We start from the raw sequence: 27,111 nt of genomic DNA on the forward strand, positions 1-27,111 counted from the left end.
TCCGACTGTATGAGAATTGATACATAAGATAAACCGGTTACTAACTCAGGAGGAGGCAGTGTACGCCAAGCCAGGTGATGTTCATTTGTATTCAGCCCGAGTCAATACCTTCTAGGACCACCTTTACCTGTAATTACTTCTCCAGGTCTTTTGGGGATTTGTCTCTACCAACTTTGCACATCTAGAGGCTGACATTTTTACCCACTCTTCTTTGTACAAGAGCTCTCGCTCGGTGAGATTGGATGGAGAGGTCTGTGAACAGCAATTTTCAAGTCTTGTCACAGATTCTCATGAGATTTCGGTTTTTACTATGACTGGGCCATTCACACATATGAATATGGTCTGATCTAGCACAACCATTGTAGCTTTCGCAGGACGTTTAGGGTCGTTGTCCTGCTGGAAGGTGAATCTACGCTCCAGTCTCAAGTCTTGCAGCCTCTAATAAGTTTTCCTCCAGGAATGCCCTGTATTTAACTCCATTCATCTTCCTATCACATCTGACCAGCTTCCCTGTCCCTGCTGGAGAAAAGCCTCCCCACAGCAGGATGCTGCCACCACCATGTGTGACGCAGCATTTTGCATTTAGCCCAAAAAGATCTCTTTTGGCCTCATCTGACCAGAGCACCTTCTTCCATATGCTCACTGTGTCTCCTACATCAGGTTTTGCATACTCAGAGGTGTATCTAGTCTTTTTAGCACCTGGGACAAGAATGCGCTCAGATGGGGTTTCAAAAGTCTGGTGACAGATTCCCTTTAAGAATGGTAAGGAGATACTGGGAGTTATCAGTCATCATCAGACTGCGGACCATACGGGAACCACAGTACTGATGAGAATTAGTCAGTATCACAAATAAACATTTACATTCAGGTACTTTATAGTTGAAGTTGTCTCTGATCGGAATCGTCTCCATTTTCTTCATCTTGTCCAGACGCCATTATGACTTTTCACATTCACATGTCGTCTCTGCAAACGTCTATCTTCTCCGATCTTCTGAAGCACATCCTGGCACAATACCCTTAAAAATAGCAGAATGATTAGAATACTCCTATATAAAAAATGTCTGTCCTACGCTGTGCCTCTGAATAAATACTTGAAAGGCACTGTGTTATTTGCACAAAATATGATCTAGACACTGCCCCTCTTATGATACCTGCCATCCATACTGCCTTCTCCTTTCCATATTGTGTCCTTAGCTACTTCCCCTTACTATCCTCTCTCCATACTGTGTAAATAGATACTTCCCTCTCCCCATCCTCTCTCACCATACTGTGTCCATAGATACTTCCCCCTCCCCATCTGCTCTCCCCCAATACTGTATAATATATATACTGTATATAATTCCCCCTTCCCACCGTCTTTTGCCTCCCCATGCTGTGTCCATAGATACTTTTCATTCCCCATCATCTCTCCCCATACTGTGCCCATAGGTACTGATCCCTCCCCATTCTCTCTCCCCCATACTGTCATAGATACTTCTCCCTCCCCATTCTCCCTACCTCCATACTGTGTCCATATATACTTCCCCCTACCCACCCTCTCTTCCCACACTGTGTCCATAGATACTTCCCCCTATCCATCCTTTCCCCCCACACTGTGTCCATAGATATTTTGCCCTTCCCAACTTTCTCTCCCCATACTGTGTCCTTTGATAATGAACTGATCACACTACAGACGTTGCTCTGACCCAGACGTCAGGGCCAGAATCCCAGTGCGTTCGACTTGGTTAGTGGGCGCAACCAACTTGGTTGGTGGGTGTGGCGATGTCTCCGCCCGTCCTCTATAATCATGCAATCATGCAAGGGGGCTTTGCCCCCCCCCCCCCCCCCCGCGTATCCCCATCTGGGTGTCCTACCCCCAGACCCCTGCTTCTATTTTAAACAACTTCATGACTACATTGAATTTCTTCCTGGTATCAGCTATGATGGCGGAGGGCCCACCCCTTCTCAGCAGAGGTCCCTTAGCCCATTGGGATTTAGCCTTCACCGGCGGTCACCCATTCAATTGTCCTCGAATCTTAAAGATACAAGTTGATCAGTGGGACCCGGCACACCACACATTCTCTAAGTCCGGCTGTCAGTTGACAGCCAGCTCAGAGAATGGGCGTCCCCTACTCTTCCATGAAGGCTAGATCCATGGAGTATAAGACTAATAGTCGTCCTGTGGACAGATTATTCCCCCCCCCCGCCCCCCGAGCTGTGGATCTGCTTCTCTGATTAGTGATCTCCTTCTCTGGGATGTCAGTTTAGATGGATGCCATGTCTTGGTAGGTTTGCAGTTGAACCTTATTCCTTTCATTGTTGGATGATGGATTGAAAGTGCTGGGTGACATATTCAGAGCTTGGGCTATTTTTTTTTATAACCTAACCTTGCTATATTCTTCTCCACAACTTTATCCCTGACCTGTCTGGTGTGTTCCTTGGTTTTCATGATGCTGTTTGATCCTTAATGTTCTCAAACAAACCTTCAAGGTCTTCATAGTACAGCTGTAGTTTTCCTGAAAAGAAATTACAGTCATGGCCAAAAGTTTTGAGAATGACACCAAAATTATATTTTCACATGATCTGTTGCCCTCTGGTTTTTAATTGTGTTTGTCTGATGTTTACATCACATACAGAAATATAATTGCAATCATATTATGAGTTCCATAAGGTTATATTGACAGTTAGAATGAGTTAATGCAGCAAGTCAATATTTGCAGTGTTGACCCTTCTTCTTCAGGACCTCTGCAATTCTCCCGGGCAGCTCTCAATCAACTTCTGGACCAAATCCTGACTGATAGCTGTCCATTCTTGCATAAGCAATGCTTGCATTTTGCCACAATTTGTTGTTTTTTGTTTGTCCACCCGTCTCTTGATGATTGCCCACAAGTTCTCAATGGGATTAAGATCTGGGGAGTTTCCAGGCCATGGACCCAATATCTCTGTTTTGTTCCATGAGCCATTTAGTGATCACCTTTGCTTTATGGCAAGGTGCTCCATCATGCTGGAAAAGGCATTGTTGGGCGCCAAACTGCTCTTGGACAGTTGGGAGAAGTTGCTCTTGGAGGACATTCTGGTACCATTCTTTATTCATGGCTGTGTATTTAGGCAAGACTGTGAGTGAGCCTATTCCCTTGGCTGAGAAGCAACCCCACACATGAATGGTTTCAGGATGCTTAACAGTTGGCATGAGACAAGACTGGTGGTAGCGCTCACCTCTTCTTCTCCTAATAAGCTGTTTTCCAGATGTCCCAAACAATCGAAAAGGGGATTCATCTGAGAAAATGACTTTACCCCAGTCCTCAGCAGTCCACTCCCTGTACCTTTTGCAGAATATCAGTCGGTCCCTGATGTTTTTTCTGGAGAGAAGTGGCTTCTTTGCTGCCCTCCTTGAAACCAGGCCTTGCTCAAAGAGTCTCCGCCTCACAGTGCGTGCAGAAGCACTCACACCAGCCTGCTGCCATTGCTGAGCTAGCTCGGCACGGCTGGTAGTCCGATCCCGCAGCTGAAACAGTTTTAAGATACGGTCCTGGCGTTTGCTGGTCCTTCTTGGGCGCCCTGGAGCCTTTTTGGCAACAATGGAAGCTCTCTCCTTGAAGTTCTTGATGATGCGATAGATTGTTGACTGAGGTGCAATCTTTGTAGCTGCGATACTCTTCCCTGTTAGGCCATTTTTGTGCAGAGCAATGATGGCTGCACGTGTTTCTTTACAGATAACCATGGTTAACTGAAGAGAAACAATGATACCAAGCACCAGCCTCCTTTTAAAGTGTCCAGTGGTGTCATTCTTACTTAATCATGACTGATTGATCGCCAGCCCTGTCCTCATCAACACCCACAACACCTGTGTTAATGGAACAATCACTAAAACAATGTTAGCTGCTCCTTTTAAGGCAGGAATGCAATGATGTTGAAATGTGTTTTGGGGGTTGAAGTTCATTTTCTTAGCCAATATTGACTTTGAAAGTAATTGCTGTTAAGCTGATCACTCTTTATGACATTCTGGAGTATATGCAAATTGCCATTAGAAAAACCTAAGCAGTAGACTTTGTAAAAATTAATATTTGTAGCATTCTCAAAACTTTTGGCCATGACTGTACACAGGTGGACTCAATTTACTATGTAACTTCTGGAGGCAATTGGTCACTCAGAATTTTATTTAGGAGAATTAGACTACAGGGACTGAATACAAATGCACGTCACAATTTTCAGATTAATATTTTTTAAATAATTAGAAAACGATGTATCATTTCCTTTACACTGTAAGGAGTTTGTATGTTCTCCCCATGGTTTTGTGGGTTTCCTCCTGCCCTCCAAAGGACATAGTAATAGGGAATTTAGATTATGAGCCCAATGGGGATAGTGATGATGATGTCTTACTACTTAATGTTGGAATATCATATAAAATCCAAATAAAATACAGTTACATTTGTCTGTGTAATATGAAAAAAATGGACTATGAAAAAAATGGAGTATGTAAGGTGCCACAGATTTCCATAAATTTAGTGATGTGTAATAATTAGGGATGTTCGAATACCTCAAATATTCGGCTTTGCGAATATTTCCTGAATAGGTCACAGCTATTCGACTATTTGATGCGCAATATAATCCAATGGGAAACCTGAATAACAACTATTCCGAACTATTCGGGCTTCCCATAGACTTACATTGCACATCGAATATTCGCATAGTGGCAACCTATTCGCCGGATATTCGCGAAGCCAAATATTTGGGGTATTCGATCATCCCTAGTAATAATAAAAAATTAAAGAAGGAAAAATTATTGAACAGGCTTACTGAAATGTATTTAATACTTTATTCAAAAGCCTTTGTTGGTGATGAAGCTTTAAGATGCTTCCTGTATGAAGGAATGAAGGAACTAGTGGCATGCATTGCTCAGGAGGGATGCCACTTTGTCTGACGCCTCGCTCTACTTTGATCCATGCCGTGTCACCATGTTCTGTTCATACTGTTGCCTCTTGGTGGATGTAAAGGTTGCTGATGAGGCTGATCAGATGGTTCTGCACAGCCATATCCTTCATGGTATTACACAGTTCCTGGTGGTCAACACAGTTGAAGGCTTAGCTGTAGTTGATGAAGCAAAATAGATCTCCTTGTTATATTCTTCAGGCTTTTCTATCATCCATCTAATGTTGGCAATTCCATCTCTTGTTCCTCGGCCTTTTCTGAATCCTGCTTCTTCCTCTGGCGGCTCTTTGTCACAGTAAGGCTGTAGCCGTCTTTGTAGAATCTTCAGTAGTATTTGGCTGGCAATAGTTAGTGAATAGCATAAAACACCGATCTTGTCCAGTCCTTGGGCCATTTACCAGTCGTCCATATCTGTTGACACTGGCGTGTGATGACATCAGCTGCTGCTTCAGAAGACTTTATTAGCTCTATGGAATATTGTCACATCCAGGTGTTTTGTTTTTTGACAGAAGCCTTATTGAAGCAATGACTTTGTCTTTCAAAATGTTCTGTTTGCCATAATTTCCAGTCTCAGTTTCTCCCAATATCACTCACAAGTCGTTCTTGTAGAGATGCTCCGTATATTCTTTCTATCTTTTCTTGATTTGTTCTGGCTCAGTGAATTTCTTCCCGTTGGCATCTTTCAACATTCCCACTCTTGGTTCAAGATTTCATTGTATCAAATGTTTGTATGCCTGCCTCATTTTGCTCTTCAGATGTTCATTTTCTATCTCTGTACATATCTTTTGGTAATTTGCTCGAATGGCTCTTTAGTCTTTTACTGATGTTGTCTGCGTCCTGCTTGTTACCTCTTTGCTTTTGCCATTCGCCTTTCTTTGATGATCTTTAAGGTCTCTCCTGTTAACTATGGCTGCAGGGGTCTCTTCTACCTCTGTTTATTGTCTTTCTGGCTTCTTCAAAGGCTTCTTTAATAACAATAGTCCTATATGTGTCCATAATTTCTCAGGCTTTCATCCGTGTCCAGTGATATCAATCGGTTCTGCAAACCGTTCAAAAAAAAATCAGGTATATTGGTTAAATTGAAGTTTTAAACAACCTGTTGTTGGTCCATTTCTGCAGCTCTAATTTTTGTTATTGAAGGTTCATGATCAGTTCCCCCCAGTCAGCTCCTGGCCTTGTTTTTATGGTAATGATCGATGACCTCCATCTTTGGCAAACACATATGTAGTCAATCTGAGTCTTATAAGCCCCATTCGTTGATGTCCATGTGTAGAGTCTCTGTATGTGATTTTGAAAGAAGGTGTTCATGATGGACAGTTGATTTGGCATGCAAAATTCAATGAATCTTCTTCCAGTCTATTTCGATCCCCAAATCCAAAGTTTCCAACAACGATTCCTTGTTTTCCGTGGCCCACCTTGGCATTCAAGTCTCCCATGATAATGAGTAAGTCCTGTTTTGACGTCTTGTCTATTTCTTCTGCACTTGATCATAGAATAGTTCAACGTCCTCCTTTGCAGCATCTGCTGTTGGCATGTAGACTTATATAACTCTGACATGAATTGGCGCTCCTTGGACAGTGCTGGCCAATCTACAGTTGGGAATAAAAGCGACACCGTTCCTTCTTCGGTTACCATTGTCAGAATAGTAGACCCAATGTTCATTTGGCTAGAAGTGTCCAGATGGAGTTCATCTTACTTCGCTAATTAAGAGTAAGTTGAGTCCTGTTCTGTCCATTTCGGCTTTGACGATGTTGAGTTTGTCTTGGTTCATGGTTCATACATTTCATGTTCCGAACTTTATGATATCTCTGCAGCGTTTGATCTTCCCTTTCAACCAAGTGATATCAGCACCAAGACGTCCTTGCAGTTTTGATCCTGGTGAGTCATGAGCTTTGGTCATACTCAGATTGACCATCAGCTATTCCCCAGTAGCTTGTTGAGTGCCTTCCAACCTAGGGCTGCATCTTCCAGCAGTATATCGAGTTCCTTTAGTTGTAGTCTCCATCAAGTTACTTGGCATAATATGGAATTAGATTGCCAGACCTTTCTTCAGAGCAGGATTAATGGCTGCAGAGAAGGAGCTGCACTGAATCAAAGTTGTATGCTGTCTATAACTCATCGCCCCGCTGCAGATGCCGGCACTGGGCAGTATGCATATTTTGGTAGCTCAGTGGAAACCTATCCGCCTGAGTGTCCCTGATGACAAAATACATTGCCGATGGCATGGCTTTCAATATCACTGATCCACACAAATACACAATACCGACATCATGTACACAATTACCACATAGTGATTGAACAATACCACCATACTGATCATTAACAAAAAGACTAACATTATCACCATACATTAGCCATATGGAGGTATATATCAGTTACATGCTGTCGCTCTGTAGACCCTATAGTGTATGCAGTACAGATATATCCAATGACTTATCGGTAACACCTCTCTTATCTTAGACAATCACTTTACATTTTCCTTACCCTTCAGCCCAGATCGCCATCACCACTACTTCCATCCATGAATTATTGCTGCGTACAAGAATATAACTACTTGAATGTTCCACCTACTGTATGTACAACAATATAATTATTATATTACTTCCCCTATGTGCAAGAATATATCCAGGGGTGTACCGTCCATAGTGGAAGGCCACTATGGGGCTTCGAGTAGAGTGTCATTATCTACCCCTCCTCAATTATCCCAGCCTGTCGTCACAATATCAATGGTTTCCACATCCATTGCTCCCTCCTGGAGCACTCTGTGTGTCTGACAGTCTGTACAGTACACTGATTATAGCAGACATCATGGGAATGGTGGAAGGTGAGTAGTTTTTATTTTTTTAAAATGTAAATACTTATAGGGGACTTAATGCCTTGTGTGGCATAATACCGTGTATAAGGCTGGGGCTACCTGGTCATCACAATGTGTGTTGTGGTCTTCATATTGAATTGTGGACTGTAGGGGCCCCTTATATTGCCAATGGGGCCAATATATTATATGTGTGGGCCCTAATTCTGTGTGTCGCACTCTGCAGGGTATCGTAGTCTGTGCTGGGGCCCTCCTATTGTGCCAAGTACGGTGGGAACCCTCATACTATCTGAGGGGCTGTGGGGAAAATTATACAAAGTGCAGTGCCTGCGGATCCTCATACTGACTGTGTGGAGCATCTTACTGTATGTTTGTGGGCCCTCATACTGCCCCTGGAGGCTGTTAGATCAGCATGCTGTGTATAAGGGGCTGTTTTAGAGCATGCTTAAAAATGTGGGGGCTAGGTATTAATCAGACTGTCTGTGGTAGTGCATTCCAGAAAACTGTTGTAGCACAAGAGAAGTCCTAGAGCTGAAAGTCGTGAATTCAGATTATGGAGGATGTTTGTCTTAGGCGCCGCTCACATCAGCGGTATTTTGCCGGAAAGCCGGATCCGGCACAAATGCATTTCAGTTCCATTAATTTACAATGTAAGCGCGGCAAGATGCGGTAGCATGCAGTTGTGTATAACGCATGCCACCACATGTGACCGCATCTTGCCGCGCTTCCATAGTAAATGAATGGAGCCGAAATATATTTGTGCCGGATCCGGCTTTCCGGTAAAATACCATTGACGTGAGCGGCCCCTTTCATCAGTCGCAGAATGGAGAACTCCGGTAGGTAGGGTGATAGACAGAGATAAGAGAGGAGATGTGCAGAACTTTATAGACTATGTGGGCAAGAGTGATAAATTTATCTTGTAGTACTATTTAGCAGATGGGTAACCAGTGTAATGACTGGCACAGGGTAGAGGCATGGGTGTAGCAGCTGGATAGAAATACGACTTTGGCTGCCGCCCTCAGGATGGATTGGGAAGGGGAGAGTTTAGTAAGTGGGAGACCGATTAGTGGAGAGTTATAGTAATCCAGACAAGAATGAATAAGAGCGACAGTAAGAGTGGAAATAGGGAATAAAGCAAAGCTCTGTGTAAATTACGACCAAATGACAGCACGCGTCACCTTGGTAGTTATGGTTGAACCACACAACGAAATTGTAATATCAGGTATAAATAGGTTAATTCGAGAGAGGAAACATGATAAGTTCAGTTTTAGAGAGATTCCATTTCAGATAGAGGAAGAACATGATGTTAGAGGCAGCAGACAGATACCGTAATCCTTGGTATTTTGTATTAAGGTAGGGGCAGGGGTGTATCTTGAAGCTCAGGGGCCACAATGCAAAAGCTCCTACGGGGCCCCCAATTATTATACTTTTTAATAGTATTTGTCTTTTCATATAAGCCAAAGGGACTCTGTGGGCCCCTTAGGCTCCAGGACCTGTGTGTGATTGCAACCCTTGCACCTATTGTAGTTACGTCTCGAGAAGAGGTGTATAATTGAGTGTCATCAGCATATTTGGTTTGTTCAATGGGGGTGTAGCGTACCACGGGGCCTTAGGGTACTCGTCACCGGGCTAGTGGTTCCTTGGGGTAGCTGTGACTGGCCTGACCAGGCTCCGTGACCCCGACATGAAAACAAGAACAGCAAACAAACAGTACAGATGTGGATGGAATGAGGGTGACGGGACTCTGGGAAGCGTGTCACCGGTTGCAGTGGTGACTGGGGTCTCGGCCTCCTCTGCCGCCGACCCTTTCTGCGACTAGTCCTCTCCCAGGGGCAGTACTGGATAGGGAACGGGGATGCTTCGAGGCGCCAACCGCGGTATGCGGCCAGGAACTAGCAGCCGCTGCACAGTCTCTCTCCGGGGCAGGTGTTATGTGCATTCGGGATGGTATCGCTCCCCACAGGCGGAGCGGTATACCCCGGGAGGTTGGTGAGAACAGGGGCGGCAGTCCATGGGAGCGCCAAAGCGCAGGGCGGCGGCAGTTACTCACAGAGTCACAGGGTGCAGGTTCCAGTCACTTTATTTACTGGATCAGGTGGTATTGCACCCCGGGTGCTGGTCCTCGCCATCAGAGACTTCGGTCTCTTCCCAGGCAGGTCAGAGGCTGGATCCGGTTTGGCAATCTGTGGCCTTTCTCCCTCATGCACAACTCTGTACTCTCCCCCGGTCCTGGCCCGTACAGGCCGGCAGCCTGGGCCTCTCGTGGGTCGGACCTCTGTCCCATCTCCTCAGGCTCTCTCTCTGCTGCCGCACTGCGGCCACCTGAACTGGGGCTCTGCACCTCTCCTGTGCACAATCTTGTGCTCTGGCGACTGCTCCCATTTTAGTCCACGATTACAAGTGCTGGGTCCCGTCTATCTAGGTATTACTGGCCCCAGCTTGGTTGTGCTTGGTTGTGCTGTCTGTTCGGTGTTACATCCAGACAGCTCTGTTCTGCCTCCCTAAAGGCCTGACAGCCTCCCTTCAGGGAGCTATGCACCGTGCGTCTGCTCTGTCTCGTGTCCAAGCTTGTTCTGTCTGGCTAAAAGTGAAACTGCAATGTTCTCTGCTCCTAACTGCTCATACCCCCACTTTTGCAAGTACTATGGCATGGCAGCCACTCTTGACCTAATTAATGGTGGCCACCTGGCGTCTGCCAGAAACTGTGTGTGTGTGTGTGTGTGTGTGTGTGTGTGTGTGTGTGTGTGTGTGTGTGAAGAAACTTTGTTAACCCTTTCCCATTGACTGCTTCTCCCTGCTGTATGGTGGTGTGAGGTGTGTATATACTTACCAGATTAACATCTTGACCTGCTTGAGAAGGATATAATAATATACCCTGTAGCGATCAGTCTCAGGGGCACTACAGGGGCAGTGTATAGGAAGAAGAGGAGGGGGCCTAGGACTGAATCCTGAGGAACCCCAACAGTAAGGGAAAGAGGAGGAGAAGAAGAGACTCCAATCGATACAATGAAAGAGCAGTCAGAGAGGTAGGAGACGATCCAAGACAGAGCGATGTCCTTGAGGCCAATAGATTGGAGCATAGTGCAGAGGAGCTGGTGATCCATGGTGTCAAATGCCGAGAAAAGATCCAGGAGAACTAGTAAGGAGTGGTGACCATTATATTTAGCTGTTATTAGATCATTAGAGACTTTAGGAAGGGCAGGTTCAGTAAAGTGTGACGAATGGAAACCAGATTGTAAAGAGTCAAGAATAGGGTTATTTGAGAGAGAGAAGGGATTAGATGAGTGGACCAAGCGTTCTAGGAGTTTAGAGATGACGGGAAGATTAGAGACCGGTCTGTAATTAGCCGCAGTTCTGGTAGAGAGATCATTTTAAAGTAAAGGCGTTATGACGGCAGGTTTCAATGAGGAGGGAAAGATTCCAGAAGAAAGAGAGGTTAAATATTTTAGTTAGGTGGGTAGTGACCGCCGAGGAGAAAGACTGAAGGAAATACAAGGGAATAGGGTCACTGGGCAGGTAATTAGATGAGAAGAAGCGAGGAGACAGGTAACCTCGTCATCTGCCACAGGTTCAAAGGTGGAAAGTGAATTTGAGGTGAGGGAGGGAAGGGCAAAAAAGTCCCGAAAGATATGGTTGATTTCTCCTTGGAAATAAATGACCAGATCATCAGCGCTGAGGTTTGGTGGGGTTACTTTCTTGTCCATAGGGGCAGTATTATATAGCTTTATTCTTGTAAATAGGGGGGCGAATTATAGCAGTTATATTCTTATAAATAGGGGGCAGTATTATAATAGTTATATTCTTGTACATTGAGGGGAGTATTATAGTAGTTATATTCTTGCATGTAGGAGCAGTATTATAGTAGTTATATTCCTGTACATAGGGGGCAGTATTATAGTAGTTATATTCTTGTACATAGGGGGCATTATTATAGTAGTTATATTCTTATAAATAGGGGGCAGTATTATAATAGTTATATTCTTGTACATAGGGGCAGTATTATAATAGTTATATTCTTATACATAGGGAGCAGTATTATAGTAGTTATATTCTTGTACATAGGGGCAGTATTATAGTAGTTAAATTCTTGTACATAGGAGCAGTGTTGTAGTAGTTATATTCTTCTACATAGGGGCAGTATTATAGTAGTTATATTCTTATACACAGGGGCAGTATTATAGTAGCTATATTCTTGCACATAGGGGCAGTATTATAATAGTTAAATTCTTGTACATAGGAACAGTATTATAGTAGTTATATTCTTGTACATAGGGGCAGTATTATAGTAGTTAAATTCTTGTACATAGGAGCAGTATTATAGTAGTTATATTCTTATACACAGGGGCAGTATTATAGTAGTTATATTCTTGTACATAGGGGCAGTATTATAGTAGTTATATTCTTGTAAATAGGGGCAGTATTATAATAGTTATATTCTTGTACATAGGGGCAGTATTATAGTAGTTATATTCTTGTAAATAGAGGGCAGTATTATAGTAGTTATATTCTTGTACATAGGAGCAGTATTATAGTAGTTATATTCTTGAACATAGGGGCAATATTATAGTAGTTATATTCTTGTACATAGGGGGCAGTATTATAGTAGTTATATTCTTGTACATAGGGGCAGTATTATAGTAGTTATATTCTTGTAAATAGAGGGCAGTATTATAGTAGTTAAATTCTTGTACATAGGAGCAGTATTATAGTAGTTATATTCTTGTAAATAGAGGGCAGTATTATAGTAGTTAAATTCTTGTACATAGGAGCAGTATTATAGTAGTTATATTCTTGTACATAGCGGGCAGTATTATAGTAGTTATATTCTTGTACATAGGGGCAGTAGTATAGTAGTTATATTCTTCTACACAGGGGCAGTATTATAGTAGTTATATTCTTGTATATAGGGGCAGTATTATAGTAGTTATATTCTTGTACATAGAGGGCAGTATTATAGTAGTTATATTCTTGTACATAGTGGGCAGTATTATAGTAGTTATATTCTTGTACATAGGGAGCAGTATTATAGTAGTTATATTCTTGTAAATAGAGGACAGTATTATAGTAGTTATACTCTTGTACATAGGAGGCAGTATTATAGTAGTTACATTCTTGTAAATAGAGGGCAGTATTATAGTAGTTATATTCCTGTACATAGGGGCAGTATTATAGTAGTTATATTTCTGTACAAGGGGCAGTATTATAGTAGTTATACTTTTGCACATATAGATAGTTGGAATAATTATAAGTGTCTTATGCTCAGTAGAGAATGATATTGTCTCAGAATGTGAAGTATCTCACATAACACATAAGACATTCCCTGGAATTAGAGTGTTGTGTAGCAGGTAGCAGCATGCCGACAGTCTAACGGATGAGTGTCACGCTTTTCAAGATGATAGTAGGATATTATTTTTGTTAAGAGGCTTTCCTCACTAGATAAAGACCAGATGTCCCGTCTCCACCGACTATTTATCTCCACTTTACTTCAAAGTCATTTCTTATCCAACACGCTTTCACTTTGCAAAAAATTCCAGATCTGCATTGGCATGTATTAGAATCATCACAATCCAAAAATGACTTTTTAAGCAAATACACCAACTAAAATCTGCCCGCCAACCTTGGTACATTTAGGAAAGGGCCCCCACCTACTCTGGGTCTTATATACTGAGGGGTCTTTGGGCGTCTTTACTCATACCACCACTGCATCCTTTAGCATTCATTAGACTTAGTAACGCAGACTAAGACTTAGTAGCGTTTTACAGTTTGGCTCCTTTCACTTTTATCATTTATGCTTTTTTTTTTAACTGAAATACTGTGAAAACTGCAGCTGCATCCCCCTCCTCCTCCCTCATATTTACTGTATATATATATAATTAGGGTTTTTGGTAACTACAAATTATTTTTTCCTAATTGATGTGTTCATTTATGTTATGTGCTGATATTTCTCACGAATATGACCTTCATAATCATCATTCATTGTCTCCTATAGGTGGCATCGAATTGCACTTAGTGTAGAAGGAAAAAATGTGACCATGGTACTTGACTGTGAGAAGAAGCAGACGCATTACCTGGACCGGGGTGATGATCCTATCATTAGCACAGATGGCGTCACCCTGTTTGGGACACGATTACTTGACGAGGAGGTTTTTGAGGTAGGTTTTGTGAACAAGATTTGGCACCAGGGTCTTTTTGCTTCAAAAACTTGTGTGTATTAAAGTAAAACCTCGGGAACTGCTAATGGAGATTTGATTGTTGTTTAGGCAGTTTTAAATCAATGGTATTTAAAAGATTATCCCCACAATCGCCTTATTTTTCGCAAAGCACAATATCAGAGTAAGCCCAACATCAGATTTCTTACTTATACCTTTGTGTCTTTTTTCACATGCTTTTGCCCCTCCGTGCTTCAAGCTGAACAGATCTGGGTCAATTGTCCTCTGCTAAAATTACATATCGCAGCAGCACCCTGCTTCTCCTCAGTTCTGCAGTGCCCTTCCCTCTGATCTCCTATGTGCTGGATATTTCACTGGTTGCTTCTAGGGCCAAAGGGAACATGAGGCTTGTCTCCGCCTAAAAAATAGTTTCTAGCATATATATAATATATATATATATATATATATATATATATATATATATATATATATACCAGCTGTGCTACCCGACTTCGCCTGGGTTAATAACTGTTGTTAACAAAATGGAATGTGTTAACAAAAATGTATTCTGCACACAAAAACCACAAAACAAATAGATAGAAATGTAATTATTAAAAGGCAAAAATTGAGCTAATAGAAGCATTTCACAACATATATTTCAACACCACGGATATTCCACACAGATTTAACTAAATTGGCCAAGTAATGTGCTCCGTCTATCTCTTTCCCCATCTGTCTCTTTCCCCATCTGTCTCTTTCCCCGTCTGTCTCTTTCCCCATCTGTCTCTTTCCCGTCTGCCTGTCTCTGTCTGTCTCTTTTTTTGTCTGTCTCAATCTCGCTGTTTCTTTCCCCATCTGTCTCTTTCTAGGTCTGTCTCTTTCCCAGGCATGTCTTTTTCCCTGTGTGTCTCCCCGTCTCTTTGTCTGTGTCTTTCCCTGTCTGCCTCTTTCCTTGTCTGTCTCTATTTCTCTGTCTCTTTCCCTGTCTGTCTCTATCAAGGTCTGTGTCTTTCCCCATCTATCTTTGTCTGTCTCCCTGGCTGTCTCCTCCTTCCCTGTCTGCCTGTATCTGTCCCTGTCAGTCTCTTTCCAGGTCAGTCTCGGTCTGTCTCTTTACAGGTCTGTCTCTTTCAAGGTCTGTCTCTTTCCAGGTCTGTCTCTGTCTGTCTCTTTCCCCGTCTGTCTCTGTCTGTCTCTTTCACCGTCTGTCTGTGTCTGTCTCTTTTACCGTCTGTCTGTGTCTGTCTCTTTCACCGTTTGTCTCTGTCTGTCTCTTTCCCTGTCTGTCTCTATCTCTCTGTCTGTCTCTGTCTGTCTGTCTCTCTCTATCCATCTCCCCAGCGACATCTTATTACCTCACAGATAAGCTTCTTATACTATGAATGTCTTTTGTTCCTATAGCAACCAATCACAGCTCCTACTAATAACCTGTAGCTCCAGGCTCCATTTACTTTAATTGAGCCATGTTTTTTGGAGAGTAACTGTAAAGCGCGGGGTTACATTTTCCTGTCAAAACATAGTCTATGATGTTCCCTGGGTCACATGAGGTGTCTGTGCAAAATTTTGTGATTGTAAATGCGACGGTGCGGATACACTTTTCGTTTCACTTTTTCCCCATTATGTAGATAGGGGCAAAATTGATTGGTAAATTGGAACGTGCGGGGTTAAAATTTCACCACACAACATAGCCTATGACGCTCTCGGGGTCCAGAAGTGTGAGTGTGCAAAATTTTGTGGCTGTAGGTGTGATGATGCAGATGCCAATCCCGGACATACATACATACACACACACACACACATACATACATACATACATACATACATACACACATTCAGCTTTATATATTAGAGGAAAGGAATGACCCTCACATCCCATAGGTGTGGACAGGTGCCAGCTGAGAACACAATATAACTACAAAAATTCATACAGCCGCACTCTAAATTGCTAACATTGAATAAGGGAATTCTGGTATTGCATTACTGCTATAGGAATATTTGAATAAAGAGATACTTAGATTACATATTGGCCAATGCATGTGAGCCCCATAACCACGACAAGGTGATCTCTTGTATACTGGAACCCTAACTTGAAATGCCTCTACCTGGGTTTAAAACCTACATGTCTACAGAAACCAACATAAACTTATCACTCTCACTCACAAAGCTCACCACGGTTCCGCACCGCCCTACATCTCCTCCCTCATCTCTGTCTATCACCCCACCCGTGCCCTCCGCTCTGCTAATGACTTAAGACTGACATCCTCAACAATTCGAACCTCCCACTCCCGTCTGCAAGATTTCTCACGAGCTGCGCCTATGCTCTGGAACACACTACCAAGAGAAATACGATTAATTCCCAACATCCACACCTTTAAGCGGGCACTAAAAACGCATTTCTTTAGACTAGCCTATCCCCTCACTGCCCTGATCTAATCTAGTCCCTTTCTGCCCTTCCCAAAAATTTACTTCCAATTCTTGTCCCCTGAACCTGTATAAATTCTGGCCAATGACGGGTTCATGCAGATGGTTTTGAATCCCCTATTAAATCGATGGCTGGACCATATATAACAAGCTTTTCTCCCCCCCATTCACCTTTTGTGCCTCCCCTATTCCCTCATAGACTGTAGCTTACGAGCAGGGCCCTCACTCCTCCTGGTATCTTGATACGTTATTTTGTATTGTCTCATATTGTCTGTACACGTCCCCTCTTAATTGTAAAGCGCTGCGGAATATGTTGGCGCTATAGAAATAAAACTTATTATTATTATTATTATGTCTGGGCACAAAGGATCGAGCTATAAAGGAGGATGGACACAGCCTGGTTATAGGGCAGAGTGCTCAGTCAGAATGAAATGCACTACAAATATATCAAAAAGACTGATCCGCACATCCAACAGGTGTGAACAGGTGCCAGCTGAAAACACAATATAACTACAAAGTTATAAAGGTGTAAATCAATGGTATTTAAAAGGTTAGCCCCATAATGACATTATTTTTCGCAAAGCACAATATCAGCATAACTACAATTAATACATAAAGTAAGCCATTAGGTTTCTTACTTGTACCTTTGTGTCTTTTTTTCATATGCCTTTACCCCTCTATTCTGAAAGCCACAGAGATCTGGGTCGATGGTCTCTCATGCTCAGCTAAAACTACAATTCGCAGCAGCACCCTGCTTCTCCTTAGTGCTGCAGAGCCCTGCTCTCCTTTATGCTGGCATTTCACTGGTGGTTCCTAGGGTCATGGGGATCATGAGGCTCCTTTCTGCCTAATAAATGGAGTCTATACCATATATATATATATATATATAATATGTGTGTGTAATTTAGCAATTGATATGATTTTCTTAAAAAAGGCTTATTAGAGTATTATAGACTTGGATAGAATTAGCGTCACTGTCGAAGAATTGGATGGTATTACATTTGGATGAGTCCCCCCAGGGATCCTGTGCTGCGTTCTGTATGACGAAAACACAGCTGATTTCCGTGCAGCAGGCATAACAGTTGTGTTGGCAGACTGACAATCATTATGTGATACCGTGTTTTTGTATTTTCTGTCCTCATGCGCCTCTGGCTCAACACAGCACAATTAAGCTGAAGTTGTTATAGCTCAGACATGGCTTGAGGGATCCGCACACGCACGGCTCCATGAGGCAGTGAAGGAGTACAATACAATGTAATTGTTACGATTCCTTCTCCACTCAGTGTGTTTAGGACGCAATGAGTGACTGTTTGCTGTAACTATGGAATCAGGATATGCTGACCTGTCAGTTTGGTGATTGACAGCTCAGGTGTCCAATCTGATTCTGGGAGGTGCTGGGTTATTCAGGTGTTCCCTGTTCTCAGTGATTGCCCAGCTACTTAGCTGAACACTTTCTCCCAGACCTCTGCCAGTTGTAGCATTCTGCTCAGTGGTGCTTGTAGGCCTGTACTCCTGTGCTCTGATTGATCTATTGCTGCCGGACCTTGAACCTCATTCTGACCATTTGTTTAGCCCCTTTGCTCTTATCCCCTACCCTTGAGGTATTCTGACTTCAGTCTGTGACCTGACTACACCTCTGTTTATCCCCTTAACCCTTGATATTCTCTCCTGGTATGTGAACGCTTGCCTATCCTGCCTCACAATTTGTCATTAGTGACTAGCAACACAGTAATGTAATACAATTTCAATCACTTGATGACGCTATATTATGACGGTATCCGCCGCCATAACATCGAAAAATATATTATGTATTCAAAAGAAGCATATACATTAAAGATGAGGGAATCTGTTCGAGGAGAATCGAATTTGCCTAAAAATTCTACAGAAATCAAAGCAAATTACTGGGCAAGTGAGTAAACTAATAGGAATAAAAATACCTCCCTGCTTATATGTCCACTTGTCCAATGCTCTGCGCCTCGTCTCACGCCTCCATCCTCAATCTTCATTCGCCACTCCACTTCTGGTGGTGAATAGACCTCAGATGTTAAGATAGGCGTGGTGTCATTGTGACAAGTGTCTGCATGTCACAACGTGTGTCATGATGTTGTGGCATCTGTTGCCGCCTGAGATCTAAGTAGTCAGTTGCTTGGACAATGTGAGCGTAAACTGGTATCTTCACTCGGTGATAGAAGCCCTGGAAGTAGGCCACAGAAGTCACAATAGCAGGACGGCATGATGGACATTGCCCGAGGTCAACACTACCTCGAGCAACGTGCGTAATTACATGGGGTCATGACGTCTTGACGTATGTAGCTGGAGGAACCAATTAGACCCCAGTCATTCATGGAGCCATGACGTCTTGACATTCGTAGCAGGAGAAACCAATTAGATTTCGGTCAACACGTGTCATGATGTTCTGCCATTGTGATTTCTGAGGCCTACTTGGTACCAGAAGCCCCAGCCCCTAGTGAAGACACCAGTAGAAGATGTAAGTGGAGCACCAGACAGCAAGCTGCTGTGGTGGGACCAATAAGCAGTGAGGTGAGTGTTCTTTATTTTTTTTATCACCCCATATTTCTGGGGTCTAGAGAGACTCCAGAGCATAAGGAGCATTCGCATTGGAAATATTCAAGCACCTGTGGTACACGGCCAGGGAATAGCTGCCGCTGCGGGTGCTGTCCTCCGGGGCGGATGGTTCTGCTCCTCACAGGTAGAGCAGGCCCCAGGGAGGATGATGGGGGTGGCAGCCTATGGTGGTGTGCTGGGGTGCAGGACTGAGGATGCCGACAATAATTGGACAACACAGGTCAGTAGTTTCTTTTACCTTTTACTGGTCAGTTGTTCTGGTCCCGAGTTACAGTGGTCCGATCAGCCTGGTAGCAGTGAGGAATCTCTCTTTGCCAGGTGGGTTGGAAGCCTTCCGTAGTGCGCTCTCTGTATGGGTCAGTGTGGCCTGAAGCTGCACAGCATCCCTCTTCCTAGATGCTATATGCCTTGCCCCTTGTGGCGGGCAGCGCAACCCGGATGCAGGGCCCGCTTGTATTCCTGCGGCTTTGGGCTCTATAGTGCTACTGCGCCTTGGGGGTCTCTGGTGAGCCAGGAGATGTGGAATCTCCTGCTGTCCGGGTTTTACTGCTCCCGAAAGTCGAGGACCCTGGTGTCCTGGTTCTTGTGCTCGGTCCTGGAAAGCTTAGACAGCAGCTCTCTAACAGCGACCGTTCTCTTTACTCGCCTCTCGTGTTCTGAGGTCCCTCTTCCTGTTCCTGTGTCTAACTCCCTCCCCATCCCAGAATGCACAAGGAAGCGCGTTCCAAACAGGACTTGAGCTCCCCCTTCTGGGCCGAGTTAGGAAGTGTTGTGTGCAATTGTACCTGACATGGAGATTTTCCCCGCTGCTTCCAGGCATAGCATTGCCCCCCTGGTGAGGAGAACAACGTCATGACCACTGGGGTGCCACATATTTAAACACCAAGGGAATGCTGATCAATAGCTGGCCCCATGGTCAGGACCACCGACCACCAGAACGAGGGTCCTCAGGCCTCTTTTTCTCAGAACTGCACAACTACAGTGAGAAATCTAAATGGAGCGATGGTCACACATTCCCGCTCCAACTGTTTTAAATGTTGTTGTAATTGATCGAGACAGCCCTAGATGACAAATAGAATATGTAGGCCGAGGCAGACTGCCATGATTCCTTCCTGTAAGTTCATCTAATTCGTACCAGCTCTGGGACCCACATCGATGTCATCTCACACTGCCGGGACTGGATAGATGACCTCACATAAGGTTTTAATTTGGGTGAGTTTCCCCTTTAAAAAACATTGAGTGATGTTTTTGGGTCTTTTTGTGGCTGCGGGGTGATGACCGCAGCTCATGTCATAACAGTATTAATATTACTATGGGAATAGCCTATAGCTGGCGACCTGTCAGATTCTGATATATAAGATTAGAGCCGGATCTATGGGAATCTCACTTGTGGCTATTTATTAAAATGGGAACATTTTGTGGTCAGGATTTTTGGTAGGACACAGTACTCAGCAGTGTTACGTCTTATTCCGTCCCCTGTGACATCCAGTGATGCAGAATGATGTTCCTTGTTTCCCATGCACTTTATTTCTTATTGTGGTGCAGACAATATTCCTCGGAGCAGGAGTGGGGGGGGCGCGGGGGTCTCACTGGGGAAAGGCGTGGGATGGGAATTACCATGGACATCTGCCTGGACCGGACTTGTAGCAACAATAAAGGAGGGGGAGGAATGAGTGAGGACAGCGCAGGAGGCAGGGTTCAGGGGGGAGTCCACATCTATGTGCAAATCCTAAAATAAAGGGGGAAATACCTTCAATTACCTCCACAGCAAGATTCATGACACTCTCAATTATCCAAAGAGTAAAAAATCAAACGTAGTAAAAAAAATGTGCACAGCTCCATAGTCCTACAAGTGCACAGCTCCAGTCCTGCAAGTGCCCAGCTTCACAGTCCTGCAATCCTGCAAGTGCACAGTTTCACAGTCCTACAAGTGCACAGCTTCATAGTCCTACAAGTGCACAGCTTCACAGTCCTGCAAGTGCACAGCTTCACAGTCCTGCAAGTGCACAGCTTCACAGTCCTGCAAGTGCACAGCTTCACAGTCCTACAAGTGCACAGCTTCACAGTCCTGCAAGTGCACAGCTTCACAGTCCTACAAGTGCACAGCTTCACAGTCCTACAAGTGCACAGCTTCACAGTCCTACAAGTGCACAGCTTCACAGTCCTGCAAGTGCACAGCTTCACAGTCCTACAAGTGCACAGCTTCACAGTCCTGCAAGTGCACAGCTTCACAGTCCTGCAAGTGCACAGCTCCACAGTCCTGTAAGTACACAGCTCCACAGTCCTACAAGTGCACAGCTCCACAGTCCTACAAGTGCACAGCTCCACAGTCCTGCAAGTACACACTCCAGAGTCCTACAAGTGCACAGCTCCACAGTCCTGCAAGTGCACAGCTTCACAATCTTACAGATACACAGTTCCACAGTCCTACAAGTCCTACAAGTGTTGATCCTGGCAGGGCATTGTGACGCCCTGGGCAAGCCAGGGGTCACAGGTAATGACATCACCACACCCTACACCCCGGTTAGGTACACCTAAGCTAGACCAGAAATCCTTGTTGCCTTCCCCAGGGGCTGATGTCCACACCAGGGGGAGGAGCCAGGCAGTTGGTCTCCACCCACCAAGGAGTTCACAGTCCTGGAGGAGGGAAAACTGGCAGATAAGTTTTGGAGGAGGAAGAGAAAGGAGTTAGAGTGAAGCTAGGAAAGTAGTAAAAGAGGAGCCTGAAGTTAGTCCGGGTGTGTGCCCCGGACTGATACAGCAACGTTAGCAGACGGCGGTGACCATCTGCAGGAGTGGCCTATCGGAGTTGCCGTGAGGACCGTGGACGGGTGGTGGCCCGGCGGTACCGGACCGGTACACAAGGAGAAGCCAGCACCATTGGCAGGGGACTTTCGGATCCCGGCAAGGCTAGGAGTCGCCGTGAATTTGCCAAATCCGTCAGTGAAGGGGACCCCCGGGTCTCTAAACAACTAAGTCCCGATTGAAGGCAATAGTCCAACCGTATGAGAGAGACACCGCCACCGCCAAGGCACCAGTTTCTCAGGGCCAGCGCCTGCGGGCAAAGAGGGGCTCCTCCGGCCCATATCCAGGTCGGGGAGCGGGTTACCGGTGGGAACCCATCGCAACCAACAGAAGTACTAGGTGCAGGGAAAGAGACAGTCACCGTTAACTACCGGGGAAAAGCAACAGCAGCCGTCCGTGAGAACCGTCTTTCCAGCCGTGTGTTTTACCGAGAACTGTGTCAACGTCTCAGGCTGAGTGAGTACAACCGTGCCGTACGGCACAGCGCTGCCCCCGCGACCCTGCACCTCACCAGGCCCCGCACCCGGCCTGCCATCCATCCCTACCCCATCACTGGGCCCCAAGACAATCAATCCCCTACCCACGGAGGGGAGAAATAACAACAAAGCTGCTCCCTGTCACCGCTCCCGGGATCCCCATACAGAGCAGCGGTGGTGTCCACACAATCACCACAACCGTGGGTGGCGTCACGGACAATAAATCCCCCAAACCAATCCCCCTTTTCACTCACGGGCGAGGAGCGCCGCTCGAGTCCCCGGGATCCGGCCCATCGCTCGAGCCACCGAGCAGCAGAGGCCGCAGCAGCAGCGGCAGCCGTACCCGAGCAGTGGGAGAGCGCAGCGTCCCCTCCTCCGCCCGCGACAGTATCACAATGGAAAGGGGACAGTATTTTAATAAGCAAGATCACACATGGAGAATTCTCACTTTGCAATTTTACATTAATATTATATTAATTGGTTCCAAATGAAGCCTCCCCTATAAATGTATGAAATATAATGTTGTGACCTCAGTGCCGCCTGATAGAAGTCTTTTTCTAAATCTTGAGCCAAGATAAATATTTTTCCATGTGCTGTCACCGATAACATTGAACATTTCTGATTTGGCTGCTAATCAATCAGCGGCGAGTACAGCGCAGGAGCGGCCGGAGGCAGGATCCTGTCTGTGTCCCGGTGACCGGACGGCGGCTATTTATCCTCATTGTTCCTCTACTGTCGAGGTCTTCAGGGATCTCGGTCATGATCATCATGATTTCTGGGAATGTTTTCATCCATCTTCTTACCCAGTCATTCCTCTTTCGCAGACATAGCAACTTTTAAAGCAAATGTGTCATCAGAAAACGACCCTCTCTTTAAATCAGGCCTTCATTTTCAATGTATTTTTTTGTGTATATAGAGGTGTTATCAGTCATTGTACAGGGGGGGGAGGAGGTGAGCTGTGACATCAGCTATTGTGAATGGTGGATCCTGTGTTATCTACTGTATATAGAGGTGTTATCAGTTATTGTACAATAGGGAGAGGAGGTGAGCTGTGACATTGCTTACTGTGAATGGTGGATCCTGTGTTATCAGCCATTGTACAGGAGGGGGAGGAGATGAGCTGTAACATTAGCTACTCTGACTGGTGGATACTGTGTTATCCACTATATGTAGAGGTGTTATCTGTCATTATACAGTAGGGAGAGAGGAGGTGAGTTGTGACATCACTTATTGTGAATGGTGGATCCTGTGTTATCTACTGTATATAGAGGTGTTGTCAGTCATTGTACAGAAAGGGGAGGAGGTGGGCTGTGACATCAGTTATTATGAATAGTGAATCCTGTGTTATCTACAGTATATAGAGGTGTTATCAGTTATTGTATAGGTGGGGGAGGAGGTGAGCTGTGACATCACCTATCCTGAATGGTGGATCCTGTGTTATCTACTGTATATAGAGGTATCAGTCATTGTACAGGAGGTGGAGGGGCAGGTGAGCTGTGACTTCACCTCTTTTGAGTGATGGATCCTGTGTTATCTACTGTATATAGAGGTGTTATCAGTCATTGTACAGGAGGCGGAGGTGAGCTGTGACATCACCTATTGTGAATGATGGATCCTATGGAATATATTTTATATAAAGAGGTTATCAGTCAGGGTACAGGAGGAGGAGGAAGTGAGCTGTGACATCACCTATTGTGAATGGTGGATATAATGTTATCTTCTGTAAATCGAGGTGATATCAGTCACTAAATAGAAGTAGGAAGAGCTGATTTGTGACATAACATCTTGTGGATGGTGGATACTATATTATCATCGTAATACTGTCTCTGAAGATAATGAGATTTCTGAAAATTTCTGAAAATAATCTGTACAGAGCAGGAAGTAGAGTCCATTATAAGACTTTTAAGACTTGGTAGGTGTTGTAAGTTTCGGGGGGGTGGGGGGGGCTTTTAAAAGGAAAAAAATGTGAAAGACAGAAGAAAATATTATAAAACATTTTAAAAATTACGTTCAACATAAAGACCTGATTTAAACAATATTTTATGATGACACGTTCCCTTTAACAAATGACATCAGGAAGCTGTATATTAAGTGGTATTTTCTATGCCCCCCCCCCACTATTATGTTACACATCCAAACCAAATCCAAGATACGGTCCCTTCTTCCCTGTTTATAAATCTATTCTTTTTAGCCATAGGGGTGTGCTCATTGTCTCTTCTCTGTGGGCGTCTACTTGAGGACCACTCCTAGTTGGCTAAAAAACCTGGATTTATATACAAGGAAGAAAGAGCCATATCTCTCGAACAGAGAAGAGCAGAAGCAAAGGAAAAATGTTACCAAATTCAGGCGAACAGCGGCATTTACATCATGTACAAAATACATATTTATAGGCACAGACAGGACCATTTAATGTCCCATAAACATTATAGTTGGCTGAACCCAGCTGACCATCTAATATGGGGCTTTCCAACTGCCTGTGCCTAAATTTTAGTGTCGAATTCTTTCGTTCTCTCAGTGATTACTCTGCTTTCCGTATTGAAAACACATGCATGCTTGGTCGACCTGAGCGTGCATGTGCATGAGGTAGTGGGATCAGAGTTGTCGGCTGAAAGAGCAAGTGGCCAACTGTTAACTAAGGTGTTTGGTCACCTTTAGAGCAAAGAAGGGTCCAAAATGCCGGATCCATATAAGTATCTGAGAGTGCATATATTAAGGATGGGAGTCAGGATATAAATAACTGTTTGTCACTTTTGTCTGGCTCAAAATTCGCCGAGTATCAGAACTACATCTGACTCTGTTCACACAATAGTGTCAGACAGTCCATACGATTCCGCTTTTGAGTTGCACAGACAGGCTCGGGCATTGACCAGCTGTGCTCCTGTTAGTAATCGGGCTTGCAGTAGTTATTTTCTGCTAGCCTGTGGATTACTGCTTAAGTCACATGTTGCAGGAGACCTATCGCAGTGACCTTCGCCCTTTTTAAGATGGTGGAGCCTGTTCTCCCATGCCGATGATAGCTTTATGTGATCCCAGTTCTTGTGCTTTGTTATCCAGTTGCTGGTGAACATCTGTGTGCTGTTTGGTGTGTTGTGGAAATACTCTTGTCTGATAACTTCCTCACTTTTTTTAGTCCTCCTGATCACGTATTGTCTATACCTCTGTGAATGATTGCTGTGAGTTTGTGTTTTGGTTTTCTCCCTGTCTATTTATTTGTGTGTGATTAACCATTCCTGTCCCAACCCTCTCGTGGCTGGAGGGAGGGGGCCACTAGACCAGGTTTGTTCTAGAGCGAGGGCAAGGAAGGCGGCCCAAACATTGTCACTTTACAACATATCGTTGGTATCAGAGTCAGTTAGGGTTCCCCAACTCCAGTCCTCGAGGGCCGCCAACAGTGCATGTTTTCAGGATTTCCTTAGCATTTGCATGGGTGTTGGAATCATCAACTGTGCAGGTGATTAAATTATCACATGTGCAATAATAAGGAAATCCTGAAAACATGCACTGTTGGCGGCCCATGAGGACTGGAATTGGGGACCCATGCCCTAGACTGAGAACCAGTTTAGGCTCCCATCTCAAGTGATCCCGTCACACCCCGTGACACTGTTTTAGCATATTTTGTTGTCCTGGTTTTCATTGCCTCATCCATAAAAAGCAATGAAAGGCACATGTCCTTTATGCTTCTTTTTTATAGAACAATCATTACGTTTTGAGACTTTTTATCATTCTAACAAGTGCTAGAAATAAAGAATTTCTGGACTGTCAGATACTCCATACTGAGATTAAAAAGAGACATGAGGGTTGGCGGAGATACAAAATCTTTTTATAGCCTTATTTTGTCTTTATGTCTCAATGGACAACTGGTGGTTCATATACGTACTGTCCCTTTAAGGAACGATCCCCTGCCTAGAATTCTGACTATCACTCATATATTGTTCTCTTTATAGTGACTTATTGCTTCCTATTATACTAAATGAAACTCCAATCTTCTATCTTCCTGGATCTGATTCCTCTCATGAACTGTTGATATTGGCAGTATGTTCTGGCTGGATTCCTAAAAATCTCTAAAATCTCTCGTGGTCAGGGGTTAGAGCTCCAGCTGGCCGGGGAAGGTGGGGAGCGCTGTCCAGAAATCACAGTATTCTGTGTATGAGAAAAATAAGTTTTTGTATTCAAGAGATTAATAACACAGGTAAAAAAATCTTAAAAGACATACCGTATTTTTCGCTTTATAAGACGCACCTGATTATAAGACGCACCCCCAAATTTGGTGAAGGAAAAGAGATTTTTTTTTTTTAATGTTAAATGGAGTCCATTTTATAATGCCAGTGTCCGTCTAACAAATCATATAGGGTATATGTTCCTCATAGCCCCCATCCTAAAGTTAGCCCCCCTTAATCTGGATATGGCCCCCTTATATTGAATATAGCCCCCTTGTGCTGGGACACGTCCCCCTGTGCTGCCCATGGCCCCTATAGATGGCACACCTCCCCTGTGTTTGATATGGCCCCCATGTGTGCTGCCCATGGCCTCTATAGATGGCACACCTCCCCTGTGTTTGATATGCCCCCCATGCTGCTGCCCATGGCCACTATAGATGGCACACCTCCCCTGTGTTAGATATGCCCCCCCATGCTGCTGCCCATGGCCTCTATAGATGGCACACCTCCCCTGTGTTTGATATGCCCCCCATACTGCTGCCCATGGCCACTATACATGGCACATCTCCCCTGTGTTAGATATGCCCCCCATGAATGCTGCCCATGGCCCCTATAGATGGCACATCTCCCCTGTGTTAGATATGCCCCCCATGCTGCTGCCCATGGCCTCTATAGATGGCACACCTCCCCTGTGTTAGATATGCCCCCCCATGCTGCTGCCCATGGCCTCTATAGATGGCACACCTCCCCTGTGTTTGATATGGCCCCCATACTGCTGCCCATGGCCACTATACATG

General features: G+C 44.5%; 1 protein-coding gene across 1 annotated transcript in view; it reads left to right on the forward strand.

Moving 5' to 3' along the window:
- Nucleotides 1-27,111, forward strand: part of COL5A3 (collagen type V alpha 3 chain) — a 307,612-nt gene that overhangs the window by 100,530 nt on the left and 179,971 nt on the right. Inside the window, exon 4 of the mRNA XM_075346486.1 lies at nucleotides 13,710-13,872. Within this exon, the coding sequence (XP_075202601.1) occupies nucleotides 13,710-13,872 (163 nt within the window). The remainder of the gene's footprint in view (nucleotides 1-13,709; nucleotides 13,873-27,111) is intronic.

Source organism: Anomaloglossus baeobatrachus, chromosome 4 (genome assembly GCF_048569485.1).
Source record: "Anomaloglossus baeobatrachus isolate aAnoBae1 chromosome 4, aAnoBae1.hap1, whole genome shotgun sequence".
Taxonomy (NCBI): Eukaryota; Metazoa; Chordata; class Amphibia; order Anura; family Aromobatidae; genus Anomaloglossus; species Anomaloglossus baeobatrachus.